The sequence below is a fragment of the Gymnoscopelus braueri genome (genome assembly GCF_963280865.1).
Source record: "Gymnoscopelus braueri genome assembly, chromosome: 20".
Lineage (NCBI taxonomy): Eukaryota > Metazoa > Chordata > Actinopteri > Myctophiformes > Myctophidae > Gymnoscopelus > Gymnoscopelus braueri.
The window spans coordinates 44,861,355-44,884,873 of record NC_137622.1 but is presented as its reverse complement, the minus strand read 5'-3'; the positions used below and the strand labels follow the sequence as shown (position 1 = coordinate 44,884,873).

General features: G+C 42.2%; 1 protein-coding gene across 1 annotated transcript in view; it reads left to right on the top strand.

Annotated features, from left to right (window-relative positions):
- arap3 (ArfGAP with RhoGAP domain, ankyrin repeat and PH domain 3) overlaps positions 1-23,519 on the top strand; it is a 64,978-nt gene that overhangs the window by 3,744 nt on the left and 37,715 nt on the right. The window contains 8 exon segments of the mRNA XM_080415687.1: positions 12,660-12,853; positions 14,095-14,383; positions 14,385-14,535; positions 16,263-16,887; positions 17,653-17,693; positions 21,628-21,695; positions 22,304-22,365; positions 23,101-23,355. Of these exon segments, the coding sequence (XP_080271813.1) occupies positions 12,780-12,853; positions 14,095-14,383; positions 14,385-14,535; positions 16,263-16,887; positions 17,653-17,693; positions 21,628-21,695; positions 22,304-22,365; positions 23,101-23,355 (1,565 nt within the window). The 5' untranslated portion in view covers positions 12,660-12,779.

Here is a 23,519-nt window from a genome sequence, read left to right as displayed (position 1 = left end):
TATGATCCTATAGTTTACTGAGACACTACACTGTCTCTGTATTCTATGATCCTATAGTTTACTGAGACACTACACTGTCTCTCTGTATTCTATGATCCTATAGTTTACTGAGACACTACACTGTCTCTCTGTATTCTATGATCCTATAGTTTACTGAGACACTACACTGTCTCTCTGTATTCTATGATCCTATAGTTTACTGAGACACTACACTGTCTCTGTATTCTATGATCCTATAGTTTACTGAGACACTACACTGTCTCTGTATTCTATGATCCTATAGTTTACTGAGACACTACACTGTCTCTGTATTCTATGATCCTATAGTTTACTGAGACACTACACTGTCTCTGTATTCTATGATCCTATAGTTTACTGAGACACTACACTGTCTCTCTGTATTCTATGATCCTATAGTTTACTGAGACACTACACTGTCTCTGTATTCTATGATCCTATAGTTTACTGAGACACTACACTGTCTCTGTATTCTATGATCCTATAGTTTACTGAGACACTACACTGTCTCTGTATTCTATGATCCTATAGTTTACTGAGACACTACACTGTCTCTCTGTATTCTATGATCCTATAGTTTACTGAGACACTACACTGTCTCTGTATTCTATGATCCTATAGTTTACTGAGACACTACACTGTCTCTCTGTATTCTATGATCCTATAGTTTACTGAGACACTACACTGTCTCTCTGTATTCTATGATCCTATAGTTTACTGAGACACTACACTGTCTCTGTATTCTATGATCCTATAGTTTACTGAGACACTACACTGTCTCTCTGTATTCTATGATCCTATAGTTTACTGAGACACTACACTGTCTCTCTGTATTCTATGATCCTATAGTTTACTGAGACACTACACTGTCTCTCTGTATTCTATGATCCTATAGTTTACTGAGACACTACACTGTCTCTGTATTCTATGATCCTATAGTTTACTGAGACACTACACTGTCTCTGTATTCTATGATCCTATAGTTTACTGAGACACTACACTGTCTCTGTATTCTATGATCCTATAGTTTACTGAGACACTACACTGTCTCTGTATTCTATGATCCTATAGTTTACTGAGACACTACACTGTCTCTCTGTATTCTATGATCCTATAGTTTACTGAGACACTACACTGTCTCTGTATTCTATGATCCTATAGTTTACTGAGACACTACACTGTCTCTCTGTATTCTATGATCCTATAGTTTACTGAGACACTACACTGTCTCTGTATTCTATGATCCTATAGTTTACTGAGACACTACACTGTCTCTCTGTATTCTATGATCCTATAGTTTACTGAGACACTACACTGTCTCTCTGTATTCTATGATCCTATAGTTTACTGAGACACTACACTGTCTCTGTATTCTATGATCCTATAGTTTACTGAGACACTACACTGTCTCTGTATTCTATGATCCTATAGTTTACTGAGACACTACACTGTCTCTGTATTCTATGATCCTATAGTTTACTGAGACACTACACTGTCTCTGTATTCTATGATCCTATAGTTTACTGAGACACTACACTGTCTCTGTATTCTATGATCCTATAGTTTACTGAGACACTACACTGTCTCTGTATTCTATGATCCTATAGTTTACTGAGACACTACACTGTCTCTCTGTATTCTATGATCCTATAGTTTACTGAGACACTACACTGTCTCTGTATTCTATGATCCTATAGTTTACTGAGACACTACACTGTCTCTCTGTATTCTATGATCCTATAGTTTACTGAGACACTACACTGTCTCTGTATTCTATGATCCTATAGTTTACTGAGACACTACACTGTCTCTCTGTATTCTATGATCCTATAGTTTACTGAGACACTACACTGTCTCTGTATTCTATGATCCTATAGATTCTATGTGTGTGTTTACCTTGTTTACTGTAAGTCACTCTAGATAAATGCCCTGTCATTGTAAATGGTTGGAAATGAAACATTTATGCTAGCAAATGAGCTTTTTAGAAATTAGAATGTCCTAAACTAAATGAATGACAGTGAATTATAGTCTCAACATTGTTATAATGTTTAGACAAGAAGAGTAGATGAAGATAGAGGAAGGTTGGATGAGCCAACCTTTGTGGGTTACATCACTCAGACTGTGGTTTATGAGCTGTGTGTGTGTGTGTGTGTGTGTGTGTGTGTGTGTGTGTGTGTGTGTGTGTGTGTGTGTGTGTGTGTGTGTGTGTGTGTGTGTGTGTGTGTGTGTGTGTGTGTGTGTGTGTGTGTGTGTGTGTGTGTGTGTGTGTGTGTGTGTGTGTGTGTGTGCATTTTGTCCAGATACAGTGTTTAGTCTTCTCTGGATCAAGGCTAGAGTATATTATGTCCCCTGGCTGATTTGGGACAAAGATGGTTCATTTAGGAAGATCGCCTCTAGAGGTGAGGAAATGATACACTAATGGTCTCCTATGTGGGCTCCGTCTAACGGCAGATCTCGCGGACGTCCTCTGTTTACTGGTGCTAGATCTATGTTTACTGGTGCTAGATAGATCTATGTTTACTGGTGCTATAGATCTATGTTTACTGGTGCTAGATCTATGTTTACTGGTTCTATAGATCTATGTTTACTGGTGCTATAAGGCAAGGCATGTTTAGTTGTATATCACTTCAACAACAAGGTGATTCGATGTGCTTTTGATTGTTTATGCTCCCTCTAGTATCTTTACACAGAACATCAAGCAAAGGAAACACAATTATAAAATGACATTAGGATACAATATAAAACTAACTAACTGACAGTTCCAGTGCAGAAGGAAAGAAAAAGAAAAGTAACTCAATCAACGGCAGAGACAAACGGAAATGTCTTTATTTGTGTTTTAAAATAAATAAGAGAGGCAGCAGAAATGGTTCATGATATCCCACAAGATCACAAATATATTTTGGCCCTTAAACCATTCAAAGCTTCAATATAGACCAACAGTATTTTTAAATCAATTCTACAGTGTATCTCTCTCAGCTGTCCTACTGATCACTCATACAGAGATAGAAATAAATGAAAGTATTTATAAAATTGATGGTTGACCTTTCTACATTACAGTGTGACCTTCATCACCAACACAGTCATCATCTTCCTCTTCATGTTGTTTTCCCTGAGAGCAGAGCTAGGGTCAGAGGTCAGAGATCAGGGGTCAGGGTGTTTAGCTCTGAACAAAGCACAGGCAGGTCAGAGGTCAGATGTTTGTGGCCTCAGGGCGAGAGAACATCAGAGCTATTTGATGTTGTCTTCATCTGAACAGAGAGCGTTCCACAGCCCACGAAAATATACAAGATCAGCTATTTTTGGCGAATCTTCCCTCGAGATTATGGATGCTGGGGTTCAAGTTGTTACAGCAGTTGGTGTGTAGGATACAGTCCTACTCCTACACACACACACACACACACACACACACACACACACACACACACACACACACACACACACACACACACTAGAGGTGTAACGATATAGTAACTGCATCGAAAAATCGTTTTTTAGAATTTTCAACGATCTACTATATTGATATGCAAACAGCTAAATATTGTATCGTTTGACTTTGTATCGTATCGAATCGTTTTGTTATGCAAATAATCAATTTTATCAATACTAAGTACTTTTAAGAAGAAAAAAAGAGAAAGAGGGGTTTATATCCGGTATCCAGGTATTTATTTTTCACACAGAATTTTTGGGTAAATAAATAGTTACTTTATCGATTTTAAATCACTGAATCGAATCGTATCGTTCTAAATTAACCTGTATCGTTCATGTATCGTATCGACTAAATCACTGAATCGAAACGTATCGTATCGTTCTAAATGAACCTGTATCGTTCATGTATCGTATCGACAACCAAGTATCGTGATACGTATCGAATCGTTGTTAAAACGTATCGTTACACCCCTAACACACACACACACACACACACACACACACACACACACACACACACACACACACACACACACACACACACACACACACACACACACACACACACACACACACACACACACACACACACACACACACACACACGTGCATGCTCGTGCATGCTCTGAGGAAGGCTCATAGCCGAAACGCGTAAGCATTTTATTGGTGTGCCAATAAAAAAAGTGGAAATGTGTGTATTTAATTGAAATTTTTGGATGTGCTACCTTTTTGGACTTTTTTTTATTCCTTTTTTTTTATATGTATACTGAATTTGGGTCTAGCACTCCACTGAGAAAACCCATTGTTGATGCGCAACCTCTTTTTCTTATTTACACACACGTGCATGTTTTCATAGTTGCAGGCTTCACTTCATGTGGACACAGAGACTAGATCTGGACCCATAAGGACAGGACAGGACCGCCTACATAGCTTTTGATTTGATTGATGTGACGTTATTATGATTAAAATAAAACCACATGCCTCCTCTCACAGACACTATAAAGTCAGTGGGTTGTTTCCATTGTGTGGTCTTTGGTTTTAGACAACACAACATGACAACAGAGAGCAGGCTTTAGAACATCAATAACACAGACACTATAAACCAAAAACTGTAAAAACAGCATCAACACAACATTAGATAAACAATAGACTACGCAGTGATACAACTTTGATGATGTAGAGGGCCACTATATTTACACTCTCACTCCAGAGGAACACATTGCATATAATGTCGGGTATTTTTATCGTAAATTAATGCCGTACTTCGCCATACTATGTCACACAAAAGTAGCAAAAATAGCCGATCTACAAGCTCAACTGCGACGCGTTTTTTATGTGCTAATTTAGCTATTTTTGAATTGGACTCCTGGAAAGTTTTTATTTAATTTCAAATGCATTTAGTATTATGTATCTTAAATACAGATACATTGGACATACGAAAGACAATATAATTTTAATACTTGTCATTAAGCTACTATAATATAGACTGAACTAATTAAAGCGGGTCATGTTGTAACAGCTGACATCAATAATATATCGTTATTCCGATATTAGCCTGTGGGCCGCATTTAAGTGAAGGTGGGGGCAGCCAGTTGCCCATATATGGACAGGCTATTCTGCAACATTTTATAAAAGCCATGATTTGACTTTTTTCTGAACCACTTAAAACTGTCAATACTTACTAAAGCTGACCTTTGGCTCTGTACTACTACAACACTGATGATAGTGTCTGTCGAACAACTCTATGGAGCTATCTATGAAATGTATGAAAAAGTTTAATCTGAAACACAATGTTATACAATATGTAGAGGGGGGTCCCTGCTTCATCTCTCTCAGCTAAGGGGTCTCTGCTTCATCTCTCTCTCAGCTAAGGGGTCCCTGCTTCATCTCTCTCTCAGCTAAGGGGTCTCTGCTTCATCTCTCTCTCAGCTAAGGGGTCCCTGCTTCATCTGTCTCTCAGTTAAGGGGTCCCTGCTTCATCTGTCTCTCAGCTAAGGGGTCCCTGCTTCATCTGTCTCTCAGCTAAGGGGTCCCTGCTTCATCTCTCTCTCAGCTGAGGGGTCCTTGGCTGAAAAACATTGAAGATTCCTGATCTATTGAACAGGTCTGCAACACAGGCTAGCTAATCAGCTAGCCTGTTAGCCTGGAATTTAAACAATGACACTCATTGTTCCACATAATTTATTATACACACCTCCTCCCTCCATCTGTCTGTCTCTCTGTGTGTCTCTCTCTCTGGCTCTTCCTCCCTCTGCCTCTCCCTTCCTCTTTCCTTTCCTCTCCCCCCTCCTTCTCCCCCCCCCCCCCCCCCCCCCTCTGAGGCGGAGGACTCTAGTCTTCCTGCCATTGTTGTTCTGTAGGCCTCACTGACTGAGAGAGAGACAGGCTGTAGGCCTCACTGACTGAGAGAGAGACAGGCTGTAGGCCTCACTGACTGAGAGAGAGACAGGCTGTAGGCCTCACTGACTGAGAGAGAGACAGGCTGTAGGCCTCACTGACTGAGAGAGAGACAGGCTGTAGGCCTCACTGACTGAGAGAGAGACAGGCTGTAGGCCTCACTGACTGAGAGAGAGACAGGCTGTAGGCCTCACTGACTGAGAGAGAGACAGGCTGTAGGCCTCACTGACTGAGAGAGAGACAGGCTGATTTTATTTTATTTATTTGGACGTCAAGTTAGAGAAATGACATGGATAACACACACACACACACACACACACACACACACACACACACACACACACACACACACACACACACACACACACACACACACACACACCATTGACCTTGTCCATTCACAGCTTTGAAGGTCATGATTAAAATCTTAAAATCAATTCTGAAATCAACGGGTAACCAGTGAAGAGCAGCTAAGATGGGGGATATGGTCACGTTTCTTGGAGTTGGTTAACTCATTCAGTGCCACTGGACGTCTAAGACATCCGACGTCCGTTGTATCATAGGCCCTGTGCCACTGGACGTTAATTTATTTGTATTTATTTTTGGGAAAACAAATTCAGAACCCAAGATATCATGATTTGAAAATGTTCTGCTCCATTCACTTCTTGTTTAACTTCTTACTGAAAAAGGCTGTATCTCGGCTCCTAAGCACTTTTTTTTACAATGAATTTTGGCTCTGGCACTCAGAGCCAAACTGCCAGAAATAAGTCAGTCTGGCAGCTGAGTTCTGTACTAATTGGAGGCCGTAATAAATGGAGTTACAATAACCTAAACGACAAGAAGTAAAAGCATGAATTACCTTTTCTAAATCTGCAGCTGACAGGAAACTTTTGACTCTGGCTATATTCCTTAGCTGGCATGTTTGAACAGTTGGTGTCACTTGGGGAATAAAAGAGAGGCCAGAATGGAAGAGCACACCCAAGTTACGGGCCGCCTCCTTCATGTTGAATCTGACATCCAGCACTTAATATCGGAGAGACGTGATAAGAGACGTAACACCGGGTTGTAGTGGGACGTATAATTGCGTGTCATCTGCATATATAGCAGTGATACTGAATGTGATGGTTGTGGATAATGTTGCCAAGGAGGAGCATTAAATAGAGAACAGGAGGTGGCAGAGTGTACCCTACAGGAGAGGGGGACTAGAGAGAGAGAGAGAGAGAGAGAGACAGGCTGGGAGGGTGTTTTTTTGTGTTGTGTTGTGTTGTGCTGTGTTACGTTGTGTTGTGTTGTGTTGTGCTTTATGTTGTGTTACGTTGTGTTGTGTTGTATGTTGTGTTACGTTGTGTTGTGTTGTGTTGTGTTGTGTTGTATGTTGTTTTACGTTGTGTTGTGTTGTATGTTGTGTTACGTTGTGTTGTGTTGTGTTGTGTTGTGTTGTATGTTGTTTTACGTTGTGTTGTGTTGTATGTTGTGTTACGTTGTGTTGTGTTGTGTTGTGTTGTGTTGTATGTTGTGTTACGTTGTGTTGTGTTGTATGTTGTGTTACGTTGTGTTGTGTTCTTTCTTTCTTTCTTTTTCCTTTATTTATTCAGGGAAACCCATTGAGAGCAAGCTCTCTTTTTCAAGGACGCCCTGATAACAAACATTTGAATCACATTACAATGTCACAGCTAATTTAACAATAAAGCAAAAAAGAAAAGCAGAAGCATAAAACAACATTAAAATAATCGCAAAAGGCGGTGAATCAGACAATACAGTGAGGACATGGATAACAACACAGAGATTTAAAAATCAGATGCAAATAAACATAGTGTTACATGAAACAGGTACAGTCACTATGTAGTGTGTCCTCAAGAAGCACCCTGAATGTCACTATTGAGACCAATCACACCAGTTTCAGAGAGTCCTGAAGTTTGTTCCATTTGTGTGGAGCATAATACATGAATGCAGTTTTTCCTTGTTCACTGCTCTTACGTGGACTGGTATATCTAATGTGTGTTTGTGAACGTGTTGAGTGACCAGTAACCTTTGGTTCCAAAAGCGAGGTTAGGTATAAAGGAAGTTTACCACAAAAGGCCTTATAAATAAATAAAATACAATGTTGCTCTCTACGAACTGTGAGAGATGGCCAACCCACTTTATCATATAAAATACAGTGATGGGTGAGATAGTCATCACTTTATCATATAAAATACAGTGATGGGTGAGATAGTCATCACTTTATCATATAAAATACAGTGATGGGTGAGATAATCATCACCAGTAATAAAACACAAAGCACTGTGGTAGACTGCATCCAGAGGCTTCAGTGTGGAGAGTGAATCATGCATATACAGTGTATCCCCATAATCAAATACAGACATTATTACAGATTGAACAATAGTCTTTCTGCTGGTAAAAGAAAAACAGGACCTGTTTCTGTAAAGGAAGCCAATTTGTCCTCTTAATGTTTTGATTAGGTTCTCCACATGAACCTTAAATGAGATCTAGCCAAATGCCCAGGTATTTATAAGATGTGAACAGCTCAATTTGTTCACCTTTAAGAGTGTAAATACCAGTAAAAGGATTTATATTTGGTTGTGGTTGTGTTGTGTTGTGTTGTGTTGTATGTTGTGTTACGTTGTGTTGTGTTACATTGTGTTGTGTTGTGTTGTGTTACATTGTGTTGTGTTGTGTTACATTGTGGTGTGTTGTATGTTGTGTTACGTTGTGTTGTGTTACATTGTGGTGTGTTGTGTTACATTGTGTTGTGTTGTGTTGTGTTACATTGTGGTGTGTTGTATGTTGTGTTACGTTGTGTTGTGTTGTGTTACATTGTGTTGTGTTGTGTTACATTGTGGTGTGTTGTATGTTGTGCTACGTTGTGTTGTGTTGTGTTACATTGTGTTGTGTTGTGTTACATTGTGGTGTGTTGTATGTTGTGTTACGTTGTGTTGTGTTGTGTAAATTACTGGTTATGTCATTGTGACCGATGTGACTTAGTTGAAATGACAACTGACTGACAGCTTGTGACTGATGTTTTGGTTCCATGGAATAGAATGTCCTCAAATACCAGCAGTTTGCACTGCAGTGCTACCACTGTACCTACTGTACCTACTGTACCTACTGTTACTTCTGTCCTAGAAATACTGTACATCTGATACAACTCAACACATTCCAGAGGAAGTGTCCACACACATTTATCATTAACCCCCACACACACACACACACACACACACACACACACACACACACACACACACACACACACACACACACACACACACACACACACACACACACACACACACACACACACACACACACACACACACACACACACAATCCCCACCCCTCCCACAAGACAGTGTACCTCGCCCCACTCCTGTCCTTCCCCTGTATCCTGTGTGTGTGTCTCTTTGTTCTCTCTTCTTTGACAACGACAGACAGACAGACAGACAGACAGACAGACAGACAGAGGTTGTACCGGTCAACCTAGTCACAGACAGACAGTGGTTGTACCGGTCAACCTAGTCACAGACAGACAGTGGTTGTACCGGTCAACCTAGTCACAGACAGACAGTGGTTGTACCGGTCAACCTAGTCACAGACAGACAGTGGTTGTACCGGTCAACCTAGTCACACAGACAGGTTCAGGGTAAGACAGGGGCGGCAGTGGCTCAGGGGTAGAGTGACCGGGTAGGGTGAACTGGAAACCGCAAGGTTCCCCCAGAGTTAGTGTCAAAGTGTCCTTGAGCAAGACACTGAACCCCTAATTGCTCCAGATGAGCAGGTTGGTGCCTTGCATGGTTTACTCCTCCATCGATGTGTGAATGTGTGTGTGTGAGAATGTGTGTGAATGTGTGTGTGAATGTGTGTGTGAATGGGTGAATGTAATGCACAATCTATGTAAAGCGCTTTGGATAAAAGCTCTATATAAATGCACCATTTACCCTTTTTACCATTTACAGACAGACAGACAGGTTCAGTGTGGGAGCAGGGGGGAGGGGGGGTATTGTATTGTACTGTTCACCCAGCAGATGTCTTGCTCAGATGGCTTTTTGGTGAGTGCTCAGTGGGGGGGTTTTTAGGGGGTCAAGAGTCTTGCTCAGGGTCAGTCTGACAGGTAGATGGACCAGTGACCCTCTGATTAGCAGACTGACCACTGAGCTACTGATAACGGCCTGCTATGGTCTGAATGGGAGGAGAGCTTTCAGTTTCAGCTTCGCTCCGGCTGATGGCTGCTCAGATGGTCATGATGAGTGCATGTTGTAAGCTTACAACATGTTGCATCGCTGCTATTTTCAAAAAAATCATGTGAAAGGAGATTTGGCCCTTTCTAGTTGTTTGATGTTCTGAACTAGCCTGGTAAACCCTCCCTCCGGAAATCTCATTTCCATTTGATTTCAGGAGTGAGTCTGGCATGATCCGCCTTTCTGCAATATTGGCTCTGTATGCCAAACGGCCGGGCCTATCAGCGTCGTCGCTCATTGTTCTGTGATTGACAGCTTACGTTGGCCAATCAGGTGGCGAGTTCGAGTGAGCCCAAAACACGAACGGCAGCCATCTTTTTCTTGTGCGGCCAATTCTCCGCTATTTTTTTACTTCAAAAAGCTCTCTAACTTCTATTTTGAGGCACGGAATTTACTTATAAGATATCGTTTGGATAGAATTTAGTTGTTTAACTTCATATATGTGGTCAATTAATCATGACAAAGCCTATTTAAAAAATAATAATTAGAGAACCGGTAGGGGCGGGCAGTGACACCATTGTACCCGAAAAAGGCAACCCATTTTGGGTATGGCTGTCTCAAAAGTCCCGTCGCGTCACATTAAGACTGGTGAACTGCTGATTGGCTGAAGGGGAAAAATTATCATTGGCTGAAGGGGTTGTCAGTCAACGGTATTACTCCCGCCCAACTCCAGCACAGCCAATATTGCAGACAGGCGGATCAGGCCAGACTCACTCCTGAAATCAAATGGAAATGAGATTTCCGGAGGGAGGGTTTACCAGGCTAGTTCTGAACGGCATGACAACCTGTGTGTTCAAACAGCTCTGTGTTGAAAACCACACACACACACACACACACACACACACACACACACACACACACACACACACACACACACACACACAGGGACACAGAGCAGAGTGTGTCCGTAACGTTGCTGACATCACTCTTTGTTCTCACTCTGTGGTTTTAGTTGGCTGGAAGGGCCGGGGGTCGTGACCCTGAGGGCGGCAAAGGTCAGGGTGATGCCATCTTCTCCCTTGGCCTCCAGGGCACAGCCACTTCTCTGATGTCACAATCATTACATCATAGTTCTGCTATTATATCTCAATGATGACATAAATAGTTCTGTTATATCACAATGATGACATCAATAGTTCTGTTATTATATCACTATGATGACATCATAGTTCTGCTATGTCACAATGATGACATCAATAGTTCTGTTATATCACAATGATGACATCAATAGTTCTGTTATTATATCACTATGATGACATCAATAGTTCTGCTATGTCACAATGATGACATCAATAGTTCTGTTATTATATCACTATAATGTCATAAATAGTCATACAGGTATGAACTAAGGCGTAATACGTATGCAGTATGCTGAAACGGGGGAAGCAGCACAGTAAGACTCTGGGGCCTTTTGCCGTTCTGTTTTAGAATGACAAATTATCATATAAAACAATTATCTTCCAGCACTTTATGGTGACCGTCACTGCATTATGTGTATATACTGTATATAATCAAACTTAGCAAGTTCATAAGCTTCAATTTGAGCCCAAGATGACTTTTCTATCTGGAACATTACACTTGCTGTGGCCATAGTCTTCACTCTGCCTCAGATCAGATGTGTTGTGTGTGCATTCCACCTCCCACTGCAGTTCAACACACCACAGACACACATTACTACACAACACTGAATGACACAACCTTGTGGACCATGTGGTTGTTGAACTTGACAAATACATTGATGCACTTTATCTCATGTACGATACGCTGATAATCTATTGTACCTTAACACATTGATTGCCAAGATATTAAACATAGTTTTCTATCCCCGTGCCGGCGTATAATTACCTCAATCCGATGATATTTGAAACGCTGTGGAACCGACATTATGTAAAAAAAAAACACGAAAAAGGTTCCTGTGATAGGCGGAAGGATCTGTGTATCCATGGGAACGACAAGTTCCACGATCCGCCATTTTGGAGCTTTGGTCCACTGAAAACGGGTGGTTTTCAATGGAGAAAAAAGAAACTGAGTTACAGCTGTTTTTCTGAAAATCCCATCATTGGGGCGGGTGGAAGTGACGTTTTTTGGAATGATGTCACATCCACATTTTTTTTCTCTGAGAGACGATGGATCATTCCAAAGCTGTGTTAGGGCGCCCCCTGTGGAATTTTCCCCAAAAAATGAAAGAACGCATATAATCGATCTAGGCAATCAATGTGTTAATGTCTGATCTCATGTACCTGGTAGGGATGGAACTATAATAGTTATTATTATTGTTTATCTTGATAAAAAAAACACTCCCAATAATCATATCGTGGAGATTTAAATTTATGGTGAAATTGTCCTCTGTCATACTCTAGGAATGAGCTTTTGTTGAGCTGTAAATTCACTACCACTTAAACCCTCTATACGCTGTGAAGAGAACATTTTGTACGCTCTTATTTCACTCTACACAAATCGATTCACCAAAAATCAGGAAGCAGATCTACAAGTGTTGTGAACTGTCTTACTTGTAAGTTTAAAGCATATTTTGATTGTCGTGGTAATATCATGAATGTCATGTTCCTATCATCCCATCCCTAGAACCCTCTGGTTGCTGCTATGTGGACCTACGGCGTGGTCCTACCGGGGGCGTGACTGTAGGCCAGGGATGGCTGTTACCATGGTTACCTGCAGCTGGAGACCACAACCAATCACGGGCTAATGTTGGTCGTTATGGCAACGCTGGATGGACGCACAACAGTTGAGACCTTCCTGTCAGTCATCCACCTGGAGAGGTATGAATAATCATAATCATAATCATAATCATAATCATAACAGAGATGTGAGTACTGACTGTAGCCTTAAACCATTAAGACCAGGAACACCTGTGTCATTTTAACATTTCTTTGGCTATTTAAAAATAGCAGATCTTCAAGCTCATAGTGCCGCGCTATGAGCTTGAAGATCTGATTTTTTATTTTTTTTTGCGTGGAACGTTTGTGCAAATCTTTTAATGTTTTAAAGTGAACATTTTCAACTCCGATCTGTGCTTCTGGGGGTCCCTGGAACAACATATTTTGAGATGGGGGTCCACGGCCAAATACATATCATTTTGGGGGTCCTTGACATGAAAAAGTTTGAGAACCACTGACATAGCAACATACTAAAAAAAATAAATAAAAAATCACGATTTTTCAAAAATAGCAGAGCTACAAGCTCATAGTGCCACGCTATGAGCATCCTCCCGCTCATAAAACTGTGTGTGTGTGTGTGTGTGTGTGTGTGTGTGTGTGTGTGTGTGTGTGTGTGTGTGTGTGTGTGTGTGTGTGTGTGTGTGTGTGTGTGTGTGTGTGTGTGTGTGTGTGTGTGTGTGTGTGTGTGTGTGTGTGTGTGTGTTGTATTTTATTTCAGGAGTGAGTCTGGCCTGTAGACCTATATGGGCAATTTGGCTGTGGGCTGGAGCTGGGCGGGAGTAATGTAGCTTTGATGTCCAATTAAGCCACTTTAGGCTGCAGTGATTATCACCAGGAGTAATTGGTTTGTCTTTGATGTTAATGAGCAGCTTGTATGAAAGGTGTATTGATTAATGACGTGTGAACCACTCGGGTTCCACCTGATTGGCCTACCCCCGCTGTCAATCACAAAACAATGAGCGAGGACGCTGATTGGCTCGGTTATGTGGTAATGCACTAGAAACGCCCATACAAGCCTTCATGCCAGACTCACTCCTGGAATCAAATGGAAAAGAGATTTCCGGAGGGAGGGTTTACCAGGCTACTAAACCAAGTCCTTTATACGTTTCCAGTGTCTGCATGTTCTGCTGTTGTTATGGTCATGTTTAAGCCACGTTAGTGTAGCCAGGCGCTACAGATGCCATAGCCTGCAGGACTGTAATCATGACGACAGATCCCATAGCCCGAACTCCGAATGTCCGGTGTTTACACACAAACACTAATAAACAGTTTACATTTTACTCCTCTCCTCTCCTCTCCTCTCCTCTCCTCTCCTCTCCTCTCCTCTCCTCTCCTCTCCTCAGGTATCTGGACACGTTCCAGCGAGCTGGCCTCTTATTGGCCGAAGACGTCAGTCACCTGGACCATGATTCGTTGGTGAGCCTGGGCGTCGTCGCCACGGGACACAGGAAGCGCATCCTGCGCTTGGTCGGCTACATCCAATCACAGATCCGCAAGAGATCGGCCTCGGAAGGCCAGGGAGCCAATCGGAGCTCAGCAGGAGGAGCCACGGACGTCCCCTCGTTGGACCGCTGTCAGTCCGAGTCGGACGTTCACTTCGCCGGAGGCGGGACCCATGAGGAGCCAGTCGTCCAATCAGGAGCTAGCTTCCGTGAATGTTGAGATATTGCGAAACAGCTCCTCCCCCAACCACTTCACCACGGTGACGGACCCGGGTTCTACTATGACCTCTACGACCTTTACTACGAGATCTACTACCAGCTCTACCGAGGCCTCAAATGGAGGTAAGTCCGTCACAATGATGACATACATTTATAATGGCAATTATTTGAGAAAATCACAATTATTTTGCATAATCGTCATAATCGTTTCTATGTTGACATGTTTTTCATACATTTTCAAATATAAAACAAGCAGAAATAGCTGATCTACAAGCTTACAACATGTCACTTCTTGACGCGTTGTAAGCTTGTAGATCAGCTATTTTCTGCTTGTTTTTAAATACATTTCTAAGTATAATTTTTGTTATTTAAATTCTTTGTATATTTAAGTCATTTGTTCAAATATGCAAAGAGTATATTTAAAAAGTATATAAAAACAAACATTCAAAAAGCAGAAATAGCAGATCTACAAGCTTGACGCGTTGTAAGCGTGTAGATCAGCTATTTCTGCTATTTTCATTTTATTTTGTATATTTAAAGGCATACTAGGTAACGTTTTCAACTAAAATAAAGTTAAATTGTATATCTTTTGTGAGTGGCAAAAGTTTCACAACACCCACTCCATGAATTTCACCCCCGGAAGCCTTTTATTTATATATTTACTATTGAACGGTGAAGGGGGGGACTTTCCCGGGGAAATGACGTCATCTGGCCGGAAAACGGAGGCGGAAATGCACTGGTTTCCTGTTTGGCCAGGAACTACCGCAACGGTTTCCTGTTTGGCCAGGAACTAGCGCACTAATAACAAAAAGGAACCTCACACTGATTTTAAGAGAATGTAGGATTGGAAGATCGAAAAAGAACAGAAAAAGAAAGCACAGCTCATGGTAACTAATGCTCCACTGGCTAAGAGAAACGATCCGTAGATAGTATAAAACAATTAAAAGATCGCTTTTTGAAACGCTTCCGGCTTCCGGTGAAAACGAATGGAATTCTGGGTAATCGAGGACTATGGAAATTGTATGCAGTGACGGTAGTGACCAGCAGAGGTTGCTAAAAATCGTTATTTGTGATTTTGCATTGTACAACTTTAAGTTGAAAGACATATCTGTCCTGTGCATTTATTTATGATGTAATGTTTATTCATGATGTTTCATTGTTCAATGACAAAAACACTATTAAATCGTTTCATTGCAATTATTTCTATAACAATTAATGCATTAAGACCGGGGGAACGCATCGGTGTCATTTTAGATTTCTTTTAAAGAAAATAGCAGATCTACAAGCTCATAGCGCGACACCGAGTGCCGCGCTATGAGCTTGTAGATCTGCTATTTTTAAAAGCGTGAAAGTTTGTGAACATTTTTTTATATATCTATTTTTAAAGCAAACATTTGCTCAAATCTTTGCTTCTTGTGGGATTCTACAAATGTCTCCTAAATACAAATCCAAAAAAAAACAGTTTTTTTTAAAAGAAAATGTTGCTATAATCAGTGGTTCTCAAAGTTTTTCATGTCAAGGACCCCCAAAATGATATGTATTTGGCCACGGACCCCCATCTCAAAATATGTTGTTCCAGGGACTCCCCAGAACCAAAGATCTGAGTTAAACATTTTTCGCTTTAAAAAATCTATATATTCAAAGATTAGCAAAACTTTTCTCGACTTTTCAAAAATAGCAGATCTACAAGCTCACAGCGCTGCACTGAGTGCCGCGCTGTGAGCTTGTAGATCTGCTATTTTTGAATACCCAAGGTATAGATTAATGGTTAAAGTGGTTACACAGATATGCGTTCCGGGTTTTAATGGGTTAATATTATCAATCATCAAATCTCGTAACTTGTGACACAGCCCTACCTGGAGGCTCCTCCTCCTCCTCCGAGCCGGGTCAAAGGTCGCAGGTCAAACCGGTCCCCAAACCCAGGACGGTGTTCAACCGGCGCCGGACGGCGCCCGTCCACTTCACCTGTCCCCGGGCGGAGGAGCCCGAGCCCCCTAGCGCCCCCCGCAGGCTGTCCCAGGAGTCCATCTGCTTCACCGTGCTGGAGGGCCTGACCTCTGACCCCACCCCCACCACGGACAGCCCCCCCCACGGACAGCCCCGGAACCACGGGGGTCAAAGTTCACCGTCGTCGCCGGACCCCGAGGGTCCGTCGCCCCCCGTCCCCCCCAGGCTGAACCGCCCGCCTCCTCATCCTCCCATCATCTCCTCTTCCTCCTTGTCGTCGTCGTTGTCATCGTCGTCTTCTTCGTCGCGTGGAGGCGGGACGGAGCAGAGACACGCCCCCTCCCGCCCTCTCTCCTCCTCCCCCTCCTCCCCCTCCTCCCCCTCCTCCCCGCCCCGTCGCCATGACAACGGTGGCGACGCCGGAAGGATGGAGATGGTCTCCAACGAGATCTACTGTGGCTCCACCCCCCTCGCCACGCCCCTCCCCCCACCCAGACTCACACTGGACAAAACCCCCGAGAGGAACAGGTACGACTGAGAACAACACAACACACTGTCAATGTCTGTCTGCCTGTAACCCATTGAGACCTGAAGCCGATTCTACATGTCTCCTAAATCTCAGTATTCTGAAAAACATATGTTTCTATATCAGTGGTGCTCAATCTTTTTCATGTCAAGGACCCCCAAAATGATATGTATTTGGCCGCGGACCCCCATCAAAATATGTTGTTCCAGGGACCCCCCAAAAGCAAAGATTTGAGTTAAAAATGTTCGCTTTAAAAGTATTTATATTGAAAGATTTGCACACATTTTCACGATTTTTCAAAAATAGCAGATCTACAAGCTTGTAGCGCGGCACTCGGTGCCGTGCTATGAGCTTGTAGATCTGCTATTTTTGAATAGCCCAAAGTGTAAAATAATGCTTTTTAGCTCAAATCAAAAAATGACACAGTTCCAGGTCTTAATGGGTTAATGCCAGATATTACTAACAGATACTCTGACTTAACTGGGTTTATTTGTATGAATCTGTCAGATATTACTATCAGATACTCTGACTTAACTGGGTTTATTTGTATGAATCTGTCAGATATTACTAACAGATACTCTGACTTAACTGGGTTTATTTGTATGAATCTGTCAGATATAACTATCAGATACTCTGACTTAACTGGGTTTATTTGTATGAATCTGTCAGATATTACTATCAGATACTCTGACTTGTAACTGGTTAATTAGTATTAATGTCAGATATTACTATCAGATATTAATAGCTGGTTTTATTTGTATTTCCAGCTGCAGCACTTTAAGTAACAACTCCTCTGGATCAACTAGAGGTAAGTCTGGATCTGATCTGATCTTGCTTGTCTGGTCGTGTCTGTGATGTACACAGTTGCCGTATATAGGCTTGTCATAACCTTTACATAATCGCAATTATTTTTGCATAATCTTTATAATCGGCACAAAAATGTCCCACTTTGAATAGTGGGCTCCAGTGGCGTCCCCAGGATTTACATTTAGGGCAGGCGAGAATCCCCCCCCCCCCCCCCCATTACCCCCAAAAAAGAAATTTCAACTCAATCGAAAATCGCCGATCGAAAACCGGCGAAAGTGAAACAGCCTGTTGGGTCGTAATGATTGTAATCCGTGCTTTATTTCATGCGCAATGGATTAATGAAATATATAGTGTGTAGTTCAGGGGGAATAGCATTGCACAGCACAAATCATTGTGTTTGAATAGACTAACGTCTTATATAAACATAATTGACACAAGAATTGACACTCTCACTTCTGCTGATTACAGGAACATTAGAATTACAGAGATGCATTAGATTTATTGATTCATTGAGCATTAGGAGAGAGGGAGACCTGAATGTGGTGCACCCAGCTAGACATTTCCTTGGCAGTGAGAATGCGTTGCCATTGCAGGCGAGCTCTACCAAACAGACTTGGCATGGCGGGGTGAGTGGTCTGAGAAACCGCTCTGCGCTTTCCATATGTGTGTGGGCAAGATGGCAATGACTTCATATACAATAATAAATACATAGATACCGTGGCTATTTATACCACTGTAATACCGTAATACACAGTATACCGTTAAATGCCTAGTGTTGTCTAACCCTAGTGTGTCATCATGGCATCAGGTGCAAACAAATCAGCATGCCCATATGGTCAGGGACCTCCATATATGGGCATATACTGATGACATCAGGGATCTCCATATATGGGCATATCAGTCGATCGGCGGTGCGACGTAGGTGTGAGGGACGCGTAGAGGCCTGAACTCTAGAAATTAAATCATTTAGCTGGGGTCTCCCTGGAACCCCTTCAAGGACCCCTTAAGGGTGTTTCCAGGTGTTAAATGATTTGACCGTTTTGGTTTAATGATAATAAAACATGGATAAACGTTGTGTGAACCTGGTGTAAAGAAATAAACCAAATGAAATCCAAAGCCTGACCAGCACAACTGTCATTGAACAGGAAGCAATATTTAGATTTGTCATAGTTTGGGATTTATTTGAAATCTCCTGAATTATTAGATGGAATTATTATTTACAATATAATACATAACATGTTTGATACATTGAACACAAGTGCAATATATACATTTGTCAAACATTAGGCCGATGCCCGTTGATAACGATTGTCTGTTGGGTACGATGTCTGTCCAGGTCTGTAATGTCTTAATGTCCACAGAGGAGCTGCGTCCTCCACTAGACTCTCCTCCTCTTGTTTAACCCATTGACCTGAAGCCGATTCTACATGTCTCCTAAATCTCAACAGTATTCTGAAAAAATGTGTTTCTATATCAGTAGTGCTCAATCTTTTTCATGTCAAGGACCCCCAGAATGATATGTATTTGGCCGAGGACCCCCATCAAAATATTTTGTTCCAGGGACACCCCAGAAGCAACGATTTGAGTTAAAAATGTTCGCTTTAAAAATATATATATTCAAAGATTTGCACACATTTTCACGATTTTTCAAAAATAGCAGATCTACAAGCTCATAGCACGGCACTCGGTGCCGCGCTATGAGCTTGTATATCTGCTATTTTTGAATAGCCCAAAGTGTAAAATAATGCTTTTTAGCTCAAATCTAAAAATGACACAGTTCCAGGTCTTAATGGGTTAATGATGTCACATCCAGGGAGGATGTTGATTGGTGGCGGGATGATGATGTCACATCCAGGGAGCATGTTGATTGGTGGTGTGACTCAGACTAGATGCTGTCATCATCATCCACCCCGATGTCATTCACCTCAGAATAGTCCAACCTCAGCTGAACCTGTGGGTGGGTCCAGCAGAGCGAGTGCAGTGGCAGGGCCTGGCGGCGTGTCTTGGGGGCGTTTGGCGGCGGGGGGAGCAGCCGCTGGTTCTCGGGGGTCTTCAGAACCATCTCACACGCTTCAGAAAAGTCCAACCGCTGCTTGACGTCTGGCCCAGAGAGCGGCGAGCGCAGCGGCAGGCGCTGGAGGTGTATCTTCGGGGCGTTTGGCGGCGGGGGGAGCAGCCGCTGGTTCTCGGGGGTCTTCAGAACCATCTCACACGCTTCAGAAAAGTCCAAGTGGCGCCGAACGTCTGTCCCGTAGAGCCTGCAGAGCGAGCGGAGCGGCAGACGTTGAAGGCGTCGTCTCTTCTTCGGGGCCTTTGGCGGCGAGGGGAGGATGACTCTGACCACGTTGTTGGGTGGAGTCATGGAGCTCTGCATGGTGCTGGAAACCATCTTTATTATAGTTAGTAATAGTAGTAGTGCTAGCTCTCTGAGTCTGCTCCTCTCTGCTCTCTGTCTTCAACACACTGGCAGCTCTTTCACTCTGAGCAGCCCTTTTATTTCAGAGCTCAACCAATCAGAGAGCTGCTGCGCAACAGGACCTCTGCTGGTCTTTTTTGTATACACTTTTGTGGACGTTACCATGGCAGCAGTCTGCTGCTGGACCGTTTGTGGATGGTAGCAGCCACCTTAGCAACCGCTGGTCTGTTTGTGTATGATAGCAAGCACCTTAGCAATCGCTATTTTCTCATGGCAACCACTCCTGTTTACCATAGCAACCATGTTTTTACCCCTAGCAACCACCTATTTACCATAGCAACCATTGTTTTAGACCATAGCAACCACTGTTTTATCATAGCAACCACCTCTTTTACCATAGCAACCGCCTGTTAGACCCTAGCAACCGTGGTCTTACCATAGCAACCACATGTTTACCATAGCAACCACTGTTTTAGACCATAGCAACCACTGTTTTATCATAGCAACCACCTCTTTTACCATTTCAACGGCCTGTTAGACCCTAGCAACCGTGGTTTTACCATGGCAACCACATATTTACCATAGCAACCACTATGTTAGACCATAGCAACCACTGTTTTATCATAGCAACCACCTCTTTTACCATAGCAACCGCCTGTTATACCCTAGTAACCATGGTTTTACCATAGTAACCACCTGTTTACCATAGCAACCACTGTTTTAGACCATAGCAACCACTGTTGTAGACCTTAGCAACCACTGTTTTATCACAGCAACCACCTATTTTACCATAGCACCCGTCTGTTAGACGAGTGCTAGTCAATCTTGCCCTTGTACCTTACTTTACTGGTGGGTTAAAGGAACAGCACACTTAAAAACAACAGGAGACAACATCACTGACACATTAGAGTTCAAAATCAGCAAAACTTATTAACAGAAACAATTATTAAAAGCAAACAGTCATATCTGCACCTGTGTGACTTCAAAGCCTAGAGGCCAAACAGAAATGTAATTTTATTCATAATGTCCAGTGTTCAACGACAGAAACACCATACATTGTAAAGCGCTTTGGAGAAAAGCTTTATATAAATGCAGTCCATTTTCATATTGTTTTAGTAGTCAGTTAACTCATTGAGTGCCCAAATTATTTCTGGCTATTTCTGGCCAGTACGATTTTAGATATTTATTTTTTTCAAATTAAAAACAAAGTGCTTAGGAAGCGAGATACAGCCTTTTTCAGTTATAAGTTAAACAAGGAGTGGATGGAGCTGCAAATCTTCAGATAATGATATCTTGGGTTCTGAAAATTTTTTTTTCTTCTTTTTTTACTACTTTTTTCATGTGAAACACAGGATTGCCACGTTGCACCATAGCGTTAAAACACGTGAAACACGTGAATGGCACTCAATGAGTTAAATGTATAGATTAATGTATATAAATGAATGTATATAAATGTATAGATGAATGTATATAAATAGTTTCCATATTGTCAGTAAAATGTTGATGTTCTTCCTTTCAGCCTCCACTGACGACCCTGAGGAGGACATCAGCCCCTACTGTGAAACTGTCTACAGACACACACCTGAGGTGAGACAGCTCTGTGAGGTGAGACAGCTCTGTGAGGTGAGACAGCTCTGTGAGGTGAGACGGCTCTGTGAGGTGAGACAGCTCTGTGAGGAGGTGAGACAGCTCTGTGAGGTGAGACAGCTCTGTGAGGTGAGACAGCTCTGTGAGGTGAGACAGCTCTGTGAGGTGAGACAGCTCTGTGAGGAGGTGAGACAGCTCTGTGAGGTGAGACAGCTCTGTGAGGCCAAATACATATCATTTTGGGGGTCCTTGACATGAAAAAATAGCAACATACTGTTAGGATGTAGAGAACATGTTTAGATATGTATTTGGCCGCAGACCCCCATCTCAAAATATATTGTTCCAGGGACATAAGTAAAAAAAAAAGTAAACCTAAGTAAAAAATGTATCACACATTATTAAAGTAAAATGCGTGATGTCATTAAACTAGCACCCCATCAGTTAAAAAAAATCACCATTACAACACTGTTCCAACCTTTTCTGGATCAGAGGCCCACTTGAAAATCATGAAGAGCGTTCACTGCATTTCATCTGTTTGACATCAGTTGTTCACAGCAACAGCTAAACTGTCACCTCTTTTATTTTCTCTGTTTTTGTCTGATTTTCAGGATGACAGGAACAAAATGGAGGGAAGGGAAACACTGGAGGATAAACATGCTGAGGATCATGGGTAAATATACCTGTCATCTGATCTGTTTTAAGACTAAACAGGATCAAAGTGGGTGTGGTTCATAGCACCACGCTCTCATTAATGGGGCTAAACATGGAAGAAAGTGAACATTTAATTTAATGATCATCATTTGTTTATGTGCCATGATAGAGGGTGGCTTTAAATTGTACACATACTGAAGTATTAAAATATATATTTAAACAACAGCAACAACTTTTAAATAAGATAAAATATAAATGATCATAAATGTCTTTTGGTGTAATGATGGAACTAGAGGGGGTCATTAGGGTCATCATCTGGGTAACATGAAGGTGAACAGCATAGTGATATGTTGTTAGGAACTAAAGTGGTGGAAAGACCAACCGACGCAACCATCCAGAGCCCTGCCTCTAGTGGGGAGAAATTAGAAAGTACATAGAAAGTAATTCTATGTTGAAAGCAGTGAGATAAAACATTTTCCACTCTCCTTTTGACTCTCTCAATGACCGACCTCTTAACAGTTTACAAGCAATACAACATACTTTACATTATCATGCTTGTATCATTTTAATCCAAGCAGCTTTTGCATTGTTGTCTTATTGACCTTTTAATGTATCTTATTTAATGACCTCCTCCATTAAGGAAAGGATTCTAAATAAGCCTGTTGGCTTCTTCCTCTTCTTGTACAGTTTTCTTCTGATATGTATTTTATATCACAATGTGCTAATAAAGTAAACAAAGCTAAACGTGTCTCAGCTCTCAGAGGCGTTGGTGGGCCAGGAGGTTGACTCAGGCAGGAGGTCAAGAAGGTCATCAGGGCTACAGCACCGTGGGTGGAGGAGGTGACCCCTCGCCTCCTCAACGCTACCTGTCCCTCCCCCACCACCTCCTCCACCCCCCACGGGACCCCGAGGAGGACCTGACCATCTCCCCCTACGCCAGCTACACCTGCAGCTCTGAGCGCGCTGCACCCATCCTCTGTGGCTGGCTGGACAAGCTGTCTCCACAGGGGTGAGACACGCACGCACGCACGCACGCACGCACGCACGCACGCACGCACACACTAGGGGTGGGACGATATGGGTACGATTTATATCACGATATTAGGCCCACGATAACAATATATATCACGATATTAGGCCCACGATAACAATATATATCACGATATTCGACGA